At 37.2% G+C, this 18355-nt stretch overlaps 1 protein-coding gene across 13 annotated transcripts in view; it reads left to right on the forward strand.

Moving 5' to 3' along the window:
* LIMS1 (LIM zinc finger domain containing 1) overlaps positions 1 to 18098 on the forward strand; it is a 137322-nt gene extending 119224 nt beyond the window's left edge. For 6 of the 13 annotated variants that reach the window (XM_032263015.1, XM_032263017.1, XM_032263018.1 and 3 more), the window contains 9 exons: positions 3294 to 3360; positions 4534 to 4654; positions 5097 to 5246; positions 7474 to 7624; positions 8506 to 8598; positions 9626 to 9674; positions 12006 to 12081; positions 12273 to 12464; positions 15223 to 18098. In XM_032263015.1, the coding sequence (XP_032118906.1) occupies positions 3294 to 3360; positions 4534 to 4654; positions 5097 to 5246; positions 7474 to 7624; positions 8506 to 8598; positions 9626 to 9674; positions 12006 to 12081; positions 12273 to 12420 (855 nt within the window). In that variant the 3' untranslated portion in view covers positions 12421 to 12464; positions 15223 to 18098. Of the gene's footprint in view, positions 1 to 3293; positions 3361 to 4533; positions 4655 to 5096; positions 5258 to 7473; positions 7625 to 8505; positions 8599 to 9625; positions 9675 to 12005; positions 12082 to 12272; positions 12465 to 15222 lie in introns of those variants that run through there. The other 7 variants (XM_032263016.1, XM_032263020.1, XM_032263021.1 and 4 more) reach the window with 3 other exon arrangements.
* Positions 18099 to 18355: the final 257 nt, after the last annotated feature.

An 18355-nucleotide genomic window follows, 5' to 3' on the forward strand; every position in this document is an offset into this window, starting at 1 on the left:
TCTCTAGATTACTTATAATAGCTAATAAAATGTAAATGCTATGTAAATAGTTATTATACTGTGTTTTAAAGTTTGTATTCTTTTTATTTTTGTATTGCTGTTTTTTATTGTTTGGGGTTTTTTCCCCCCACATATTTTTTTATCCTTGGTTGATTGAATTCAAGGATGCAGACACAGAAGATATAGAAGGCTATTTGGTAGTTGTCTTGATTTTTTGTTTCTAATTGACATAATAATTACACATGTGGGGCACAGTGTGACATTTCAATACATGTATACATTGTGTAAAAATCAAATCAGAGTATTTAACGTATCTACACCTCATACAGCTATACTTTCTTTGTAGTAAGAACATTCAAAATGCCTCTTTTCTAGCTATTTTGAAATGCAATATGATTAACCATAGTCACCCTACTGTGCAACGTATTCCTCCTAACTATAACTTTGTACCCGTTGACCATCTTCTCCCCATCTCCTCCACTCCATTCTCCTCAGCCTCTGGCAACCTCTGTTTTACTCTCTATTTCTGTGAAGTCAACCTCTTTAGATTCTACATATGAGTGAGATCATGTAGTATTTGTCCTTCTGTGCTTATTTCACTTAATGTAATGTCCTACAGGTTCATACATACTGCCACAGATGACAACACCTCATTCTTTTTTATAGCTGAAGAATACTCCACTGGGTATATATGTACCATGTTTTCTTTATCCATTTATCTGTTGATGGACAGTTAGTTAGGTTGCTTCCAAATCTTGGCGTTTGTGAATAGTGCTGCAGTAAACATGGGAGTGCAGATAGTTCTTTCACATACTGATTTCATTTCCTTTGGATATATTCCCACTAGTGAGATTGCTGGACCATATGGTAGTTCTGTTAATTACTGCTAAAAGCTAAACATCAGATTTTTATACATATAGATAGCATACATTTATCAGAAATATATTGCAGTTAATAAATACTTGTAATTTTGGCTGCACATTGCAATGTAGTATGACACAGTATTGAGTAATAGCATATCAATTTATTTTCTGTTAATAAACTTTAAAAACCAGATACATTAAGCTGGGCAAGGTATTGTGTGCCTGTAATCCCAGATTCTCAAGAGGCTGATATAGGAGGATCACTTGAGCCCAAGAGTTCAAGACAAGCTTGAACAACATAGCAAGAACTAGTCTAAAAACAAAAAGATACATTAAATATATTACAGCTTATTCGTTTGAATTAAAAAGTAAAAGCTGGACATAGTGGCTCACACCTGTAATCCTAGCACTTTGGGAGGCTGAGGCAGGGAGATCACTTGAGGTCCGGAGTTCCAGAACAGGCTGAGCAACATGGTGAAACCCCGTCTCTATTAAAAATACAAAAATTAGCTGGGTGCAGTGGCAGGTGCCTGTAATCCCAGCTACTCAGGAGGCTGAGGCAAGAGAATTGCTTGAACCCAAGAGGCAGAGGTTGCAGTAAGCCGAGACTGCGCCACTGTACTCCAGCCTGGGCAACAGAGTGAGACTCTGAAAAAAAAAAAGTGTTTTTTCTAGGAGAAAACATACTTTGGCTGGTTCAACAGTAACAACTGACTTATCATCCAATTCTGCCTTGTTCTTTCTGGTAACCAGCGCCATCCTAAATCTGCTTAGGGGCTGTCAGTCACTGGTCACCTCATTAGCATACAAAAAGACGTCACTTTTAAGATCCCAAGGATTTTAGGAGCTGTATGCCAGGAAACTGAGAGGAAGACCAAATATGTATTTCACAGTATCACAGTGGTGGATATGTTCACTAAATTGGATGAACTAAATCTGTAGCCATAAATTGAGAAAATTGAGTTGACAACTGATACATCATTAAAAATGGATTTTGATAATTAAACAGTGCATGACTTTGGCATATAACTTGTAAGAAACTCAAAGATTCAAGGGGAGATAGACATTACTATAATAATTCTCAGCTGAGAGCGGTGGCTTACGCCTATAATCCCAGCCCTTTGGGAGGCCAAGGTGGGTGGATCACGAGGTCAAGAGATCGAGACCATCCTGGCCAACATGGTGAAACCCTGTCTCTACCAAAAATAGAAAAATTAGCTGGGCATGGTGACATGCCCCTATAATCCCAGCTACTCAGGAGGCCGAGGCAGGAGAATTGCTTGAAACCAGGACGTGGAAGTTGCAGTGAGCCAAGATTACGCCACTGCACTCCAGCCTGGCAACAGAACAAGAAAAGAGAAAAAAAAAAATTCTCACAACTTAGTAATGTGGAAAACATTTCTTAGCATTTATATCTTTAAAATAAAGCAACATCCAAAATAGAAAATAGACCTAGAATTAATATTGAACCTGATTCTTCTAGTGGAAAGCCATATTTATGCATGAGATACATGAAATAATTGTGGGAGGAAAGAGCAGCCCTTCTTATTCCACTATCACTAAGATATGCTTTTCAAGTAAACAAATAGTATAAAAAATTAATCTTTATGTCTTGCTTGTCCTGTACTAATCATTGTAATGATAATGCATAAGAAAATGAATGTTAATTTTTACAGCCTTATGGATTCAGAAGTTAAAGCACATTTTAAAATTTCATTTTATATATATTTTGATTGTAGAAAAGTATGGTACGGTGATTAAAGACAAGCACAAAAAAAATCTAGGATAAAATTGGAGGAAACGAAATGAGAACAGTTTAAGAAATGAAGGATGTAAAAATCCTAACTGTTAAAATAATGTTTTTAAATGGATTTTGGTCATTTTAAAATGTGTTAGGGCTGAGCATACTGGCTCACACCTGTGGTCCCAGTGCTTTGAGAGGCCAAGGTAGGAGAATTGCTTTGGGCCAGGAGTTCAAGACCAGCCTGGGCAGTATAGCAAGACTCCTATTTTTTAATAGAATAAAATAAAATATAGTGTGCTAGATACCAACCTAAAAAAATGTGGGAGGTGACTTGTATGTATGTGCATACTTTCTGGAGAGAGAGATGGTCCATAGCTTTCATTAGATTCATTAAAGGCAGGGTATGTGAGCCAGAAATCAGTTCAGCACAGTTAGAAGCCAGGTCACCAGTCCCTGGTGTAATATTGAGTCTAGCCTCAGCTTGTTCCATATGTCTTTTCTGTACCAACATGTAGAGGTATGGTAGGTACAAAAGTGTGTCTGCTTTTTAAAATCATGGTAGAGTTATACATTCTTAGGGTAGAACTCTTAGTTCAGAAACCTCTTTCCTGTGTATCTCCATCAAATAATTATATTCCTCCTGTGATTGTTTTGTGTATGTAAGTTGGTGGTACCCTCTCTTTCAGTTTGAAGGAAGAAAGTACTGTGAACATGACTTTCAGATGCTCTTTGCCCCTTGCTGTCATCAGTGTGGTAAGTTTTACTGCTAAATGTCAAGTAGAAAGTAAGTTTCCGGCCAGGTGCGGTGGCTCACACCTGTAATCCCAGCACTTTGGGAGGTGGAGGTGGGAGGATCACCTGAGGTCAGGAGTTTGAGACCAGTCTGGCCAACATGGGAAAACCCTGTCTCTACTAAGACTACAAAACTTAGTTGGGCATGGTGGCAGGTGCCTATAATCCCCGCTACTCATGAAGCTGAAGCAGGAGAATTGCTTGAACACAGCGGGTGGAGGCTGCAGTGATCTGAGACCATGCCGTTTCACTCCAGCCTAGGCAACAGAGCAAAACTCCATCTTGTGGGGGGGAGGACAAGTAAGTTTCCAAATTACTTCAGTCATTTCACGCTGGTAAAGTATTGATGGTAAAAATGGTTTTTGGTGCTCATTATGAATAACTGTTGGATACTTCATCAGTCCTCTTCCCTATTGTTAATATATAACAAGCTGGAGAAGTATCAAAACCAGAGATAATTGATTTTAAGGACATTTAGGGTAGAGGTATTTCAGGATGAACTAGGACTCCTATCGGTTGGCGTTTGGGAGTGTTCTTTTCCTGTATTAACACAACCTTTATCTACTTGCTTTTGGTTTTGCCAGGAAAGAGGCAGGGAAGACATCAGTGAGGTACTTGAGATGCTTAGGGATGCTTAAGGGCTGCTTGCATGGAGCATAAGTGATTAACTTGCTTGCATGTTGGCCACTTCACTGGTTGTTAATAGCTCTGCTAGGTTTCCAGAGATGGAAGAAACTGAGTAGAATGTTCTAAAGGTTTAATGAAAGAATAAAGTATGTATGGGTTATAAGAAACTGCTATAGATTTCAGTTGTCTATGCTGACAGTGACTAGAAATAACCAAAAGGCATTCAAGAGAGCCCAGTTTGGAAAGGAAAGCTATATTCAGAGAAGACAGAACAGCCCAAAAATGTGGCAACTGAATCAAAAACAAAGATTCAGATGAAATAAAAACCTTTATTCTAATGTGCTTACTATGGTACACACATAAATAAAAAGTTCTTCTATGGAGAAAGGTTTAAACCTTTTTTTCCCCTCACTGTTTTTCCTTAATTGCTCTCTTAGTAAATAAAGTGCCATGCTTGTTACTTAGGATATTACTTAGTAACATCCTTTGTGTGTTGTTTTCCCACAGGTGAATTCATCATTGGCCGAGTTATCAAAGCCATGAATAACAGCTGGCATCCGGAGTGCTTCCGCTGTGACCTCTGCCAGGAAGTTCTGGCAGATATCGGGTTTGTCAAGAATGCTGGGAGGTAGGTGGATTTTCATTCTTGTCAGATGTGGGTGAATAATGTGACTGTGACAAGATCATGTGTATTCTCCATGTGGGATGTAAGGCAGTTCTGTAGGACACCGAATTGAGAGTATGGGAACTCAAGACACTGCAGTGTGTTGACTGAATGTTGCTGCTGGGAGTGGACCCTTGTGTTGCTGTGCACAGGGCATAACTGCTCCACACATGGCTGAACTACCAACAGGGAATGTACATAGATGGAGTTTCTTAAAGATCAGTCAGATATTGGGGTTGGAACACATTTTCATGTAGCTTGATTCTGCTCTGTTAAAAAGCAGAGGAGTGATTTTTTTTTTTTTTAAGAAATTGTTTAATTTCTTTTCAGAGATAAGGGAAGCATGTTTCTTTTTAACCATTAGAAAGAACCTAAAATTTTAAATTTAAGTTTTGGCTCCGTTTAGACACCTGTGTCGCCCCTGTCATAATCGTGAGAAAGCCAGAGGCCTTGGGAAATACATCTGCCAGAAATGCCATGCCATCATCGACGAGCAGCCTCTGATATTCAAGAATGACCCCTACCACCCAGATCATTTCAACTGCGCCAACTGCGGGTATTGGGATTGTTTCTTTTTTATTACACAGGCAGTGGGAAGGAAAGATTACATTTATCTATATATCTGTTACTCTAGCAAACCAAATTGTTTTTCTCCAATTTTTAGTCTAGAAAATGTTAAAACTTTAGAAGTGTCAAGAGAATGATATAATGAAATCTGTGTACCCTTAATTTTATTTCACCATTTAACATGTTGTCATGCTTCTATGTGTACCATACACATTCTCGTTTCACCCTCCCGTGTATGTGTGTACGTGTACATGTATACACATACCTCTAAAATTTCTCATGACTCAGTATACGTCTCCTGAGAATAAGGGCATTTTCCTATAGAACCACAATACTTTAAAAAAAAATTTTTTTTTTAAATTTTTTCTTGAGACAGGATCTCACTGTATCGCCCAGGCTGTAGTGCAGTGGGCAATTATTGCTCACTGCAGCTTCAACCTCCTGGGCTCAAGCAGTCCTTCCACCACAGCCTCCAGAGTAGCTAGGACAACAGGCACATGCCACCCTTCCCGACTAACTTTTTTAAATTTTTTGTAGAGATGGAGTCTTGCTATGTTGCCCAGGCTGGTCTTGAACTCCTGAGCTTAAGCAATCCACCCATCTCAGCCTCCCTAAGTGCGGGGATTACAGGTATGAGCCACTGCACCTGGCCAGAACCACATTACTCTTACCATACCTAAGCAAATTAGCAATAATCTTATAATATCAACTATCAGTCTATATTAAAATACCCCCAGTATCCCGAGAACTATCTGTCATCACTGTTTTTCCAATAGAAGATCCAAAAATACCTCAAAAAAAGGTCTTATCTCTGTACATGCATTACTTTGACAGTTGTAATAATTAGGTATTATCTTAAAATACATTGTTATATTTAATTTGGCTTGGTTTACATCCAAAAGAAATACATTTAATTTTTTGTCTTCAAAAAGTTATGATAAATTGTTGGGCTATGAATTTTCTAAATTAGTATAAAAATTTAGTGGATAAAGATTCTTTACTGTAGTTAATGTGAACTTACATGCTAAATTATAGTAGGGATGGAGAAGAAACATTAAATATTAATATTAAATATTAAGGCTAAATATTAAGAAAACTGTTTGGTGGTATAAGTTCAGCCATTTCATCTTTTGTGATTGAATTACCAGTTTGTGCCATATCTTGTTTTCTTGCCTATCCTTCCTCTTGGGGGATTCTCCTCTGTCCACTTTTCCTATAGAATTACTTCAAAGGGGTGAAATTCAAACAAGTCCATTTGACTAATTGGAACCATCTCTGACCAAATGTTTATTGATGCAGGAGACTGGAAATAATATTTAATTTGAGTATTTGGAGAAGGAAAATTCTGGGCATGTGTTTATGAAAATAAACCTAAACCTATTAACCTATAGCTCTTTTCAACAGCTTGTGACAATTTAAATAATTGTTAGTAAATGGAACTAGTCTGTCAGCTTCTCAGTTTGCTTGGAAAGGTAGTGTCTTAGTCTCTTTTATGTGCCTATAGCAGAATCCCACAAACTGGGTAATTTGTAACAAACAGAAATTTATTTGGCTCATGGTTCTGGAGGCTGGGAAGTCTAAGATTAAGGGGCTGGCATCTAGTGAGGACCTTCTTGCTGCATCATAACATGGCAGAGGGCATCACACAGGGGTTGGGAGGAGAGGGAAAGGGAGGAAGAGAAGGAAGGAAGCTGAACTCGTCCTTTTATAAGGAACCCACCCCCTCAGTAACAGCATTAATCCATCCATGAGGGTAGAGTCTTCATGATCTAATCACTCCTCAGAGTCCCTACCTCCTGACACCTGCATTGGGGATCATGCACTTTGGGGGACGTATTCACACCATAGCAGGTAGTATTCCTGAGTCTACCCTCAGCACTGTGATTATTCCCTATAGCTTTTAAAGGAAGACCCAAAGGTACTAAAATGTAATGTGATTATATAAGAAGGAAATGATGAATATGACTGGTGTGGTGGTATATATCTAACCTAGTCTTGCATCCTATCCTTTTAAGATACAGATGTTTTAGTGGGAATCTGAAACCTATTCGGGCCTATTAATTCAGGTTACTCTGATCACCTCTAAAGGGAGAAAAAGAAAGTTGCAGGGATTATCATAGTCATCTCTTTAAAAAACCTTTTAAAAATTTTGCTGGCCCCATCGGTTGGCTATTTTTCTCTCTTAGTATTAAGCTGGGTGTCTTTCTCACGGACAGGAAGGAGCTGACTGCCGATGCACGGGAACTCAAAGGGGAGCTGTACTGCCTTCCATGCCATGATAAAATGGGGGTCCCCATCTGCGGTGCTTGCCGACGGCCCATTGAAGGGCGCGTGGTGAATGCCATGGGCAAGCAGTGGCATGTGGAGGTGAGTTCAGAGTAACCAATCGTTTCAAACTTCCGTGATTCAGCGGTAATCAATCCTTTCAAATCTCTGTGATTTAGGGGTAACCAGTACTTTCAAATCTCCGTGATTCAGGTGTCCTGGCAAGATTTAGGAGATTCTAAAGGTTAAGCATGGACATTTTAAAGACAACTGACTTGCTGATGGTTAAGAATATAGAATGTAAGGCCGGGCGCGGTGGCTCAAGCCTGTAATCCCAGCACTTTGGGAGGCCGAGGCGGGTGGATCACGAGGTCAAGAGATCGAGACCATCCTGGTCAATATGGTGAAACCCCGTCTCTATCAAAAAATACAAAAAATTAGCTGGGCATGGTGGTGCGTGCCTGTAATCCCAGCTACTCAGGAGGTTGAGGCAGGAGAATTGCCTGAGCCCAGGAGGTGGAGGTTGCGGTGAGCCAAGATCGCGCCATTGCACTCCAGCCTGGGTAACATGAGTGAAACTCTGTCTCAAAAAAAAAAAAAAAAGAATATAGAATGTATACTGCTTTTGTGAATGTCTCAGTAATGATACAGGATGTGGACTTTTGCTCCTAAAGCCTTCTTGAAGCAGGAAGTGCCATGGCCTGTATCCAGCAGCAGCTCCTCCTTTATAGGTGCTACTGCGGTGCTCATCTCTTTGCTCTTTTTGGGCTATTGTAATAGGCTGTGTCTTAAAGTAACCTGTCAAAGACAGACACATGAATTAAACTGCAAAAGTATTATATTAGGGAGCTACCTATGGCCAAATCAAATGACTATCTCAAACGTTCGTTCATCTTCTCTGAAGATAGGTTAACTTTGTGGTTTATTTTATTAGATATAAAATATGGCAAATCAAAAATGACCTATAGTAATTTTTTTTTCAGCATTTTGTTTGTGCCAAGTGTGAGAAACCCTTCCTTGGACATCGCCATTATGAGAGGAAAGGCCTGGCATATTGTGAAACCCACTATAACCAGGTATTGACCTTAGTCACTGGATGCTAGATAGACTTTTATGAACTTAAGCTTATCAGTAGTTTAGCTACAAGGAAGTCTCTTGGAAGATGTACATTGTTCAGGAGAGATTTGTTTTTAACTATTTAATGGAAATAATTTCAGACTCAGAAGCTAACTATAAAATAAAAAATTAAAAGAATATCTGTATGCCTTTCATTCAAGTCCACTGTTTGCTTTATCATTTCCTGTGCTCAGTCTTGCTGTGTAAAACACATACTTACATAAATATTATACACAAATATGATGGCTGTTTCTAAAGCATTTGCCAATAAATTCATCATATTCCTTTACCCCTAAATACTTCAATATGTATTTCCCAAGAATATGAGACTCTCTAACATAATTGTAGTTGTCAGTATTGATATCATACTTTAACCCACTTATTCCAGTTTTGTCACTTGAGTCAATAATGTCCTCATAGCATTTTTTTCTACTCCTAGACTGGACCCAGTCTAGGGTTGTGATGTTTTTTTAGCCTTCTTAAATCTGGAACATTTCCAGAGCCTTTTAAAATTTTTGATGACATTGACATTTTGGAGGGATGTAGAGGGCCCCAACCCCCTTTTAATAGACTACTTTCCACTTGGGTTCATCTGCTGCTTCTCTGTGGTTAGATGAGGTTATACACGCAGGTTGCAGCCTCACACAGTGGCAGTGCATTCTCTCAGAGCCTTCCCTCTGGAGCCCTTCATAATCACCTCTCTTGCACTGGTGATCTCCCAGGCACTTCCTATCCATATATACTCACAGATTTCTATAATTTGCATTACTTATTTGGGTGCTCAAATTGTCTTCTGGAAAGATTTTTTTTAATTGATGAAAGTGAATGATTTTCATTGTAAAAAGTAAAAATTTGTTAAAGAACTTTTACTAATTTTCTCCAGTAGTGATAAATTCTTGATTTAGATAACCAGCTATTTGTTTTTAAATGTTCCATGTTCTAAAACTTAATTCTAACACATCTTGAACCACCTTTTTTTATTTTCAGCTATTTGGTGATGTTTGCTTTCACTGCAATCGTGTTATAGAAGGCGATGGTAAGTATCTGTGTGAGTTTTAGATTGGTACCACTTTGACACAAAAACACTTTGGTCATGTGGAAATTCAGGTTAGTGATTGCTGTTGTTTGGAATGTGATTGTTATCAGTTGCTTTTTCTCTTTCTTTGGTGTATTTCCCAAGTAATCCGTATTAGTAAGATGATAATATCAAAGAGTTGGATTTGTTACTCATTTATGATACTACTTTCAGCCACTGCCACATTGTTGTATGCCAGCAATCATGGGAACTGCCCCTAGTGGACCATAAGATCTGTTTCTGTCCAGTTCCAGGAAGCTCCATAACAACATTTATTAGGAACAGTTTAATCTGCTATCATAGTTAGGAAGAGCACTTTAACCTGCACGTGCTAAAACCTGACAGTTATCAGCAGGCACATCTAGGACTTACTACCCCTGTACTGTGGTAATTAGGCTGGGCTGATTGACTGGAACAGAAAGGAAGCAGCTGTGTTTGCTAACAGTTGCTAACACAATTCTGCCAGAGACTTCCTGGCAAAGTTTTGAACAATCCTGTTTTCAGCATGATTCATGGCTCCCTGCAGACATCACCTAATTCAGGAAATACTTTTGAAACACTGTTCATGTGCAGTTTGTGGAAAGATTAGTCCAGGAAAACAATCTTTAGTGCCGTTGAAAATAAAACTTACCTCCCTCCTCTGTGAAACAGACGCCAGGTAAAAGAAGTGGAAAAGGAAACTTTCTTGTTATCATCAGCTCTGGAAAAAAGACTCCTACAGACAAATAAGTTAATGCCTGGATTTTTCAAAATCATTTACCTAGTTCATATTTCCTTGTTGGGCCAACAGCAGTAGGTACAGAAACAGCAAGCTCACCTAACCAACATTATGCATGAACAGTCACCACATGTGCCCGGGCCAAGGGGGCACGGTTGCTGTTGTAAGATATGGCACACATCATTTATACCTTCATAGGATACTTAAGAACAGGAAAAGATTAAAGTCAGCCCTCCGTATCCAAGGGCTGGATCCAAACATTTGGTGATACAACCAACTATGGATCAAAAATATTTAGAGAAAAATAACAATATAAAAATAGTACAGTATAATGACTATATATCATTAACATTGTACTAGGCATTATAATCTAGAGGTGATCTAAAGTATATGAGACAGTGTATGTAGGTTATGTGCATTTTATATCAGGGACTTGAGCATCTGAGATTTTGGTATCTGTACAACATCCTAGAAAGAGTATCCTACACATACTGAGAAACAATTGTATATATAAAGGTTGAGGTCCAGGTGTGGTGGCTTACGCCTGTAATCCCAGCACTTTGGGAGGCCAAGGCAGAAGAATTGCTTGAGGCCAGGAGTTCAAGACCACCCTGGGCAACAAAGACTTCTATCTCTACAAAATAAAAATAAAAAATTAGCCAGACGTGGTGGCACACACCTGTGGTCCCAGCTACACAGGAGAATGAGGTGAGAAGATTGCTTAAACCCAGGAGTTCGAACTGTGATCACATCACTGCAATACAGCCTGAACAACAGAGCGAGACCCTGTCTCAAAAACAAAGAAAAGAAAAGAACCTCTCAAGAAAGAGGTTCTTGGCTGGGCCTGGTGGTTCATACCTGTAATCTCAGCATTTTGGGATACTGAGGCAGGCAGATTGCTTGAGCCCAGGAGTTCAACACTGGCCTGGGAAACATGGCAAAACCCTGTCTCTACAAAAAATACAAAAACTAGCCAGGTGTAGTCTGGGCATGGTGGCTCATGCCTATAATCCCAGCACTTTGGGAGGCTGACGCAGGTGGATCATGAGGTCAAGAGATCGAGACCATCCTGACCAACATGGTGAAATCCCATCTGTACTAAAAATACTAAAATTATCTGGGCATGGTGGTGCATGCCTGTATTCCCAGCTACTCAGGAGGCTAAGGCAGGAAAATTGCTTTATCCCAGGGGTCAGAGGTTGCAGTGAGCCAAGATCACGCTACTGCACTCCAGCCTGGCGACACAGTGAGACTCCATCTCAAAAAAAAAAAAAAAAATTAACCAGATGTGGTGGTGCGCATCTGTAGTTATAGCTACTCAGGAGGCTGAGATGGGAGGATCACTTGAGCCCAGGAGGTTGGGTCTACAGTGAGCCAAGATTTCACCACCACACTTCAGCCTGGGCAACAGATCAAGACCCTGTCTCATTAAAAAAAAAAAAAAAGGTCTCCCCTAGGTGCCACAGACGTAGTCATTGCAGTCATAGTTCTGTTTTAGAGTTGAAATTCTAAGCTGCCCTGCTCCCCATACTGATGTATTTCCATGTGACCAGATCTCTTTCCTCTTTGTCTAGTGGTCTCTGCTCTTAATAAGGCCTGGTGCGTGAACTGCTTTGCCTGTTCTACCTGCAACACTAAATTAACACTCAAGTAAGTCTATGGTTTTGTCCAATGTGAATCCTAAGACTGAAAACTTTGGGGTGACACTTAAAAAAAATCCTAGAAAAAGAGAATTAGTTGATTTCTTATTTCCTTTTTCTGTTCAGGCCTTCTGAAAGTAAAGGTTCTTCCTTTAATTGTTCCCTGTTCTTTCTTCTATTCCTTCTTTGTCCTGCTCAAAGGGATAAATTTGTTGAAATTGACCTAAAGCCAGTCTGCAAACACTGTTATGAGAAAATGCCAGAAGAATTTAAGAGGCGACTTGCCAAACGGGAGAGAGAAGCAAAGGATAAGGACAAGCAGAAAAAGAAAAAGCCAGTCTGTTTGTAAACTTTTCTATCCCTCTGTCATCATTTTCACTACTTTCTCCTTTGGTTAGTCCTTTGGAATATGTTTTTGTTCTGTTTCTGTCTTTTTCTTTCTTCCTCCCCCCACCCCCACAACTTTTGGGCATGTATTTGTAGTCATCAGAGATTGAAGCACAAATATTTGTCATCTGTAGAGTTGGTCCTTTTGCATAACTACTAAAATTACAAAGATTAAATGAATATGCCCCATACTTAGTACAGGTTTGTGGTCATATATTTCACTTACTCTGTAGACTCACTCACCTCATTTTTTAAACACCATGTTATACATTTCTATTTTTTTAATGGATTTAAAGGGAAGAATTCTAATCTCTTAATAGACCTTGGAAAAAGTTTTCAAGGATTTTTGTCTAGTAACTGTAGCTTTTAAAATCCTGGTTTTTTGTTTCTTTGCCAAAATCATTTAATTGTTAAATTATGATATTTTTAAAAATATGACATTTTTAAAAACTTATGTTCTATGTTATGTATTATATTATTTCAGCATAGCCAAGCATGCTGGCTCATGCCTATAATCCCAGCACTTCGGGAGGCCATGGTGGAAAGATTGCTTGAGCCCAAGATTTTGAGACCAGCCTGGACAACATGGCCAAATCCCATCTGACCAAAAAAAAAAAAAAAAATTAACTAGGCGTGGTGGCCCATACCTGTAGTCCCACCTACTCAGGAGGCTGAGGTTGCAGTGAGCCATGACTATACCACTGCACTGCAGCTTGGGCAACAGAGTGAGACTCTGTCTCAAAAAAAAAAAAAAAAAAAAAAAACCTTTCAGCATGTTTCACATCTAGGCAAAGTCCATCTGATTTACATAAGACATCATCTTCTGTGATGTTTATGTATGCATTCATACAATGCCCATATGCTATTGTTTATGAATTCATTTCCTCAATGTCTTCAAAGTCTCTTTTAGTCCTGATTTTTATGGGAAGTATTTCAATCCTTGAAGTTCTCTTGAATTACTAGCATGATTTTTCCATTTTTCCCTCAGTTACCATTGTGTTTGGAGCTCTAAAAAATATTTTGTTTCAGTTTACATGTTTCCTTCTATAAAGAGGAATTAAAATGTAAATATAAGATTAAAACAATGAGCTGGGTATGGTGTCTCACACTTGTAATCCCAGCACTTTGGGAGGCCGAGGCAGCAGATCACTTAAAGTCAGGAGTTCGAGACCATCCTGGGCAACATGGTGAAACCCTGTCTCTACTAAAAATACAAAAAAATTAGCCAGGGATGGTGACTGGTTTCTATAATCTCAGCTACTCATGAGGCTGATGCAGGAGAATCACTTGAACCTGGGAGGCGGAAATTGCAATGAGTCGAGATATTGCCACTGCAATCCACTCTGGGCAACAGATCAAAACTCCATCTCAAAAAAAAAAGTAAAAAAAAAAAAGATTTAAGCAGTGGAAAGCTTGCTAAGGTAGTCTCTCTAAAAACAAGAATAATTTTTTTTTCTTTTATCCAAAAAAAAAAAAAAAATGGCAGTTTTAATAGCTTTTGCTCTAAGAAGACCTTGGGAGAAAAGCTGTAAAATAATTCCCAGTGCAGTGTTTTAAAATAGAAGATTTTTCATTTTAAATATGTGTTTAGGAATTACCTTTGTTATTAACATTGTCCTTTAAAATGATCTTGAAGCAAAGTCTAGTTTAATATCATATTTAAATATAGTAAAAATATCAGCAGATTTTATCATTTTTCTTATAGATGATAGTATACCACTAGATTTATTTCATAAATGCTACCTGAATATAATTTCACAGGTACAAGTTAACAAGTTGTATATTTACTCAACTCAAAATTAAACACTGTGGATTTCTACAGTAATAAGCTCCTATAGCTACCTGTTGGAAATGCATTACAGATGGTCAGGAGGCTTGTCTGAAAAGTTATCTTCTCCAGGAGATTTAACAAATAAATTGATATGTGCTCTAGCTTTTCAAAAGAATAGTTGAGTTCTTCAAATAGCCACCATTGACAATACAACCACAGGTGATCTGGTTATATTTATCTAAAGAGTGATTAAAAACTTTCTTCCAACCTTTCTGTCAGATAACCAAAATAATCCCTCATAATTTAAAATTAATTAAACCACATAGCTACCTAATTTAAATTACTAAGTAAGATCATGTTGCCTCCAATAAAGAACTCATTCACATTACAAAAATGTGATTCTTTCCTTTAGATGAATTTATCTTTAAGGTATTCTCAAGGTATTTTAAAATGTGATTACCAGCCTGGGCAATACAGCAGGACCCTTTGGCTACAAAAAATTTTTTTTTAAGTTAGCCAGGCTTAGTAGTATGCACCTGTGTCACAGCTACGCAGGAGACTGAGGTTGGAGGATGGCTTGAGCCCCAGAGTTAGAGGCTGCAGTGACCTATGATCACCAGTCCAGCCTGGGCGACAGTCGAGGCTGTTTCCAAAAAAAAAATACGTGATTGACTTTACTTACGTAAATTATATTTACATTAGATTTCCTGTTTACTTAGTACTGAATAAAATGTAATCTATTAGTCTATGTTACACAGATAGATGTATAGAACCAATTTATAAGGACTTTTTAAAAAATGGTATTTTTTTTTTATATATCACAGTAAGAATTGAGATTGGAATTATGGTTTTTTTTTACTAATATGAATATAGATATCATCTAGTTGCCTTTGTTTAGTTCAGTACAATTCACATTATTTATGTATCTTTGTTGAATACGTTTCTACTAATTTCTTTTTCTTTTTTTTTTTTTTTTATAATGATTGTCTTTAGGAATAAGTTTGTGGAGTTTGACATGAAGCCAGTCTGCAAGAAGTGCTATGAGAAATTTCCATTGGAGCTGAAGAAAAGACTTAAGAAACTAGCTGAGACCTTAGGAAGGAAATAAGTTCCTTTATTTTACTTTTTCTTTTCTTTGCAAGATAAGAGATTACCAACATTGCTTGTCTTGATCTACCCATATTTAAAGCTATATCTCAAAGCAGTTGAGAGAGAAGAGGACCTATATGAATTGTTTTATGTCATTTTTTTCATTAAGAAAAAAAAATTTTGTAATCATGTTTAAAATACAGATGAAGTCAGTATTTGCCTTTGTCAACCCTTATCCATTTGTTGACATGTAGACTATTTACAAAAAACACATGGTTAAATGTTAGATTTTAATTAAGGCCCCCCAAAATTAAATATAACTTTTTTTAAATGACAGGAGTCAGCTTTTACATGACTCAATTGAAAAAAAAAAAAAACAGTATAAACATTAATTTACTTTGTATTCAAAAGAAAATTCCAACTGCTGTTGGGGAAGGATACAGAGAATAAAAATAACCATGCAAGAAAAACAAAAACAAGAAAAATGAGTCTTATACAGTCTTAGTATATTTATCAAAGTAGTAGCTATAAAGTGAATATATACATTACTAAGACAAAAAATAAAAGTATAATTCAGAACTACTTGACTTTTTTTAGTTAAATGCAGTAATTATTATGCTTAGTTTTATAATCTGCCCTCCTTCTGAATTTTTCCTTCAAATGATTACTTAACACAGTAGTTATAGCTAGCTAGTAGGATGTCTTTTAAATTTTTGTGCAAAAAAGATGTATACCAGGTATTTGAAAATATACATTATTGGAAAATGAAGTATTTTTAATGTATTAACAGCAACTGTGCTCCTAAGCTTAATGCCAAGCATGTAGTCTTAGAATAGGGCATGAAATTAAATTGTATGTAGCTTGGAATCTCTTGCTTCAGAAAAGTGAATGCGTATGTCAGTCATATTGCCTTCATAACCATGCTAGTATCTATGCATTATACATATTTAAACTTGCCTTGCCTTAAAAAAAAATACGTAATACATACTTAAATCAGGAATTCTAGCCATCTCACAGAATACCAACTAAAACTAAGTACATTGAGATCTGAGATTGGTAAACCCAGATTCATTTAACACAGCTTTAATTAAATTTTTAAAAAGTCTATTCTTTTTGGGGGAAACCCATTGAAGTTAATTTCTATTATCTTATTAGAAGAGAATGATGTTGATATGTGTTTCAGATTTTTCATTTCAAATCTTGTAATTAATTGGATCTATTTAATATAAATAGGAGATACAAATAACACTCTTAAATTGGAAGAGGGATGTCTTGGTATTCGTTTTAGGTCAAAATTAGTGATTCTATTTTTATCAAAAGTTTTATCCTGAAGTTTCTGGACCACTTTTCCTTAATAAACTTGTTAATGGAAAGCGAGCTTTATGAACATTTTAAAAATGTTGCTGCTGCTTTCTTACTTAAAAAGAAAGTTGCCAAGATAGACTTCTTAGGGAAAAAAATTTTTTTCCCAAAAATTGCTGAAATATTGTTTTGCCATTAAAAAAAAAAAGTCTCAGGATATTACCACTCTGCCATTAAATATTTGTATGCATGCATTTTTTTAAAATTCTGTGCATGTACTTTATGGAGTACATTCTATTTTTGTTTTCAGACACCTTACAACCAATTATTTTTTTAGTAATCTTTTAGAATTAAAACAATTATAAATGATTTAAAATAATATCACATAGTTTAAGATTGTATATGTTCAGTAGTGTCAATCAATCATTGCATTTGACAGTAAGAATCAAAGTCTCTTCAGTGTGCCTTTGTCAGCTAATATGTAACCAGCAGTGATAACCTTGGGAGTATTTATTAAATATTATACTATGAATATAGGCAGAATAGGACAGAGTTTGCAATAGAGAGTCTTGATACTAAATTCTCATATACCTCTACATGAGAAATATGGAGCAGAAAAACAAGCGTTTGCATATATTCTTCATCACTTTGAAGATGCATGGCCTGAACTCGACTGCTTGTGTCTGTTTACATATCAGGCATAGCCAGGCATCTCCTGTAGCCGGAGGTTCCACCGCTGTCTTTGCTCAGTCCTCTTTTAAAATAAGAATTAGTATTTTCTAGAAGTTCAACTTGCTAAGCCTCTAATACTTCAGCGTAGTTTATCTAGATAACAGTACTTTCTTCCCTGATAAGTAATATCATTGGAGCCCTTACATATAAGGAGAAGAGGAAGAAGTTGAAAAAGTGTAAGTGGATTAAAAAAGAAACTTAGTCTAGTTCATATTTTTAATGGGGCTTTCTCTGGCTGCTGGAAAACTTAGGCCAGTAAGCATCTCTTTGTTTAAAGTCCTACAAGGCAATTTGAAATAATTCATTGTTCATGCCAAAATTCTAAGTACTGTTTTTCTTAACAAGCATAATATGATCAGGAAAAATGGGTACAAGTAAAATATTCTTTGAATCATACTCAAAGCCTTATTAACACTGCACTTGAATAATAGGTCATTTTGCCTCACTCATTTGCCAAAGTAGCCATTTCCAAGTTAAGGACATTTTGAGGAAGGCTGATAGCCTTGTTGTATTTCATTTTAGATTGTAAGCTCAATGGCAGGGATACTAAATCGATAATTGTGTTTTCATATAGCAACCACCACAGGTTACTCTTGGTGCTTAATAAATGTTTATAATCATTAACAATAACTTGTATATTATTTAATTTGAATGGTATAGCTATGAAATACATATGGAAATTGAAGTATTCATGAATATGTAATGGAAACATTCAAGTAAATGAATAAAATGATCTGGTTACTATGGATAAGCCAAATTTTGAACCATATAGAACAATGGTGTAGCCTTCACTGTAAATGCTGGGGGGGGGGTTGTTTTTGTTTGTTTTTGTTTTGTTTTGTTTTGTTTTTTGAGACGGAGTCTCACTCTGTTGCCCAGGCTGGAGTGCAATGGTGTGATCTCGGCACAAAGGAGATACAGGCCAAGCATGGTGGCTCACACCTGTAATCCCAGCACTTTGGGAGGCTGAGGCCGGTGGATCACTTGCGGAGTTTGAGAAGCA

The sequence above is a fragment of the Sapajus apella genome, unplaced genomic scaffold (genome assembly GCF_009761245.1).
Source record: "Sapajus apella isolate SASKATOON/1434 unplaced genomic scaffold, GSC_monkey_1.0 scaffold134, whole genome shotgun sequence".
NCBI classification, from domain to species: Eukaryota; Metazoa; Chordata; class Mammalia; order Primates; family Cebidae; genus Sapajus; species Sapajus apella.